This window comes from Penaeus vannamei, chromosome 40 (genome assembly GCF_042767895.1).
Source record: "Penaeus vannamei isolate JL-2024 chromosome 40, ASM4276789v1, whole genome shotgun sequence".
Taxonomy (NCBI): Eukaryota; Metazoa; Arthropoda; class Malacostraca; order Decapoda; family Penaeidae; genus Penaeus; species Penaeus vannamei.
In genome coordinates this window covers 13646415-13648914 of record NC_091588.1, presented here as the reverse complement: position 1 = coordinate 13648914, position 2500 = coordinate 13646415, and the positions used below count along the sequence as shown (strand labels likewise).

The window sequence follows — 2500 nt, the reverse complement described above, 5'->3', positions numbered from 1 at the left end:
TCCCAAGCCTCATTCCTCCCACCCATGCCTGGCACCCACCTGTCGGAGAGGATGGAGAGTATGAGAGTACCGAGGGCATTTCCTGCGACGGCGAGGGAGAAGATGGTGGTGACGGAGGAGGCGTCGTCGCACACGAGGTTGAAGAAGCTGACGGAGGTCTCTCTCCAGCGGCTCTTGTCGTAGTCCCAACCATGCTGACATCCTTGGGGTTTGGATTTGTTTTTACTGATCAGTAATTCGAGTATTTTAGAGAGACGTACAGGCTTTGGGAAGAGGTGATAAGGAGATGCTTACTAGTGATGGCAGAAGTGTCAATAGCGTAGGAGGGACCAGGCCTCAGGGCATCGCTGTACGTCATGTTGTACATATGGCACTGGCTCAGTCGTAGCTTCCCATCGGCTCCGTCCTCCCTGCAAGAAGGTCAGCTTTCGAAAAAAAGGAAAGCAAGAATATCTTCCGGCCACACACTATAACTCTCACTAATGTTGGTAACCCTTCCCGAGTTCAGAGCTATGCACAGAAAAAGGAAGCCGAAGCCCAGGCCATTCGCACCACGGAATCGTCATGTTGCGCCATTCCTCCTCGCTGACATGGGACGGGCGCCCCGGCACGCGGCAGGAGTGGTCTGGCGTGGTCATCATCAGCAGGAGCGAAGAAGAGCCGAAAGGCGAGTAGAAGGAGAGCGGAAGCAGGTAGGCGAACAGCAGGAGGATTTGGTACCGACCCTCGCCGCCGACCTCGTCCAGGACTCGCTCGAAGGGACTCTGAGGAGCGTCGGAGGAAGCCCTTTTCTCCGGGGCCGCGTCCGCCGCCTCCGGATCAACCGAGATCTTAAGCTTCATGTCTTCGTGGTCGCAAACTGGGGATGGAAATCCCATAAACGAAGGCCATTTGTGTGCCTGTGGGCGTAATGTGTAATGCATCAGGCAGTAGCTTTTCAGTTTGAAGGTATAGCAGCTGCTACAACTACTTGTATAGATAACGATAATGATGAAGATGAAAATAAAGGTAATGTTAAGATAATAATGAATATAATGCTATCGGCAATAATGATTTTAATGGATAGAGTCATAATTATGTTGAAGGGATTAATCATTATTATTGTAATGTTTATAATCATAATTGTATTTTAATAATACTGATAATACAATTACAATTAAAACATACAAGTAAAATATCCATGTTCTTTTGGACATTATATAGCAAATGACCTGTAACTTGTGAAAATAAAATGGAAAAAGGTTGAAAGAGAATCAGTTTATATCAGCTTAAGTCGGTAATTAGCTGGGTTGCCATAGATCCATAATTAGATCCAGTTCACTACCAAAATCATCTGGAATTCAAGCAGCCCAGAAATTTTTATTCACAATCCGCCAGTAACTTTCCGAATAATCTTGGACGTAAACCAAGAAACCGACAATAAATTAATAAGCCTTATTACCTCAAGTGATAATATCTATAAGGCTAAAGATAAAAAAAATCAAAAATACTAGACGATGATAATATACAGCAATAAGACAAGGAACAACCAGCAAACATCAGTCACACGCTATTCGCACAGCCATGAAGTAGTGACAGAGACCGGGCGGGCAGGAAGCGGTATAACGAGCGTACAGAAGGCGACGCGGCGAGGACCCGTAGACCGAATTACTGTGGCCAAATAACTGTGAATAACACGGGCAGACACGTCCTCAGAGAGCGCTCTGGGTTTGTGTGTTTGGTTTGCGCTTGTGTGGGTTCTCTAGTTTCAATTCTTTTATTTATTTCTCTTGTTTTTGTGCGTGTGTGTGTGTTAAGTGCGTCTGATCCACTTGTTTGTTTTGTATTTTTTGTTTGCAAGTGTCCCTTTGTGTTTGTTTTGTGGATTGCTTAATATGTGGATTAAATGAGTTTAACTTTGGATATATAGTTTTGGTCATTGTCCTTGTTTTGTCTTAATACAACTAAACATGCCTTTTCGCATGACTGCCTTGTAGAGAAGGGTTATGTGAGCGCTCTACCGTATTTCACTTTCCATTCTTTAGCAATAGATGTCTAATTCTACAAAGAACAAGGATGAAATTTAGCTCCCTCTAAGCCATCGTAGTTAATCTTTCCACTATTTAAAATGGGGAAGAAAATTCATCTGCTTGACCTTTCTTAATTCTCTTTTTCCCTTCCTCTCTCTCTCTCTCTCTCTCTCTCTCTCTCTCTCTCTCTCTCTCTCTCTCTCTCTCTCTCTCTCTCTCTCTCTCTCTCTCTCTCTTTCTCTCTTTCTCTCTTTCTCTCTTTCTCTCTTTCCCTCTTTCCCTCTTTCCCTCTTTCCCTCTTTCCCTCTTTCCTTCTTTCCTTCTCTCCCTCCCTCCATCCATCCACCCTTCCCTCGCTCTCTCTCTCTCTCTCTCTCTCTCTCTCTCTCTCTCTCTCTCTCTCTCTCTCTCTCTCTCTCTCTCTCTCTCTCTCTCTCATTCTCTCTCTCTCTCTCTCTTCTATATGCCGTCGCTCCCCCGCTCTTCCTCGC

General features: G+C 45.0%; 1 protein-coding gene across 4 annotated transcripts in view; it reads right to left on the bottom strand.

Annotated features, from left to right (window-relative positions):
- The window catches only part of LOC113802907 (organic cation transporter 1), a 12886-nt gene that overhangs the window by 5406 nt on the left and 4980 nt on the right, over nt 1–2500 (bottom strand). For 3 of the 4 annotated variants that reach the window (XM_027353555.2, XM_027353557.2, XM_070117278.1), the window contains exons 2-4: nt 553–899; nt 295–410; nt 40–202 (exon numbers count right to left, since the gene is read on the bottom strand). In XM_027353555.2, the coding sequence (XP_027209356.1) occupies nt 40–202; nt 295–410; nt 553–878 (605 nt within the window). In that variant the 5' untranslated portion in view covers nt 879–899. The remainder of the gene's footprint in view (nt 1–39; nt 203–294; nt 411–552; nt 900–2500) is intronic. The other variant, XM_027353556.2, reaches the window with a different exon arrangement.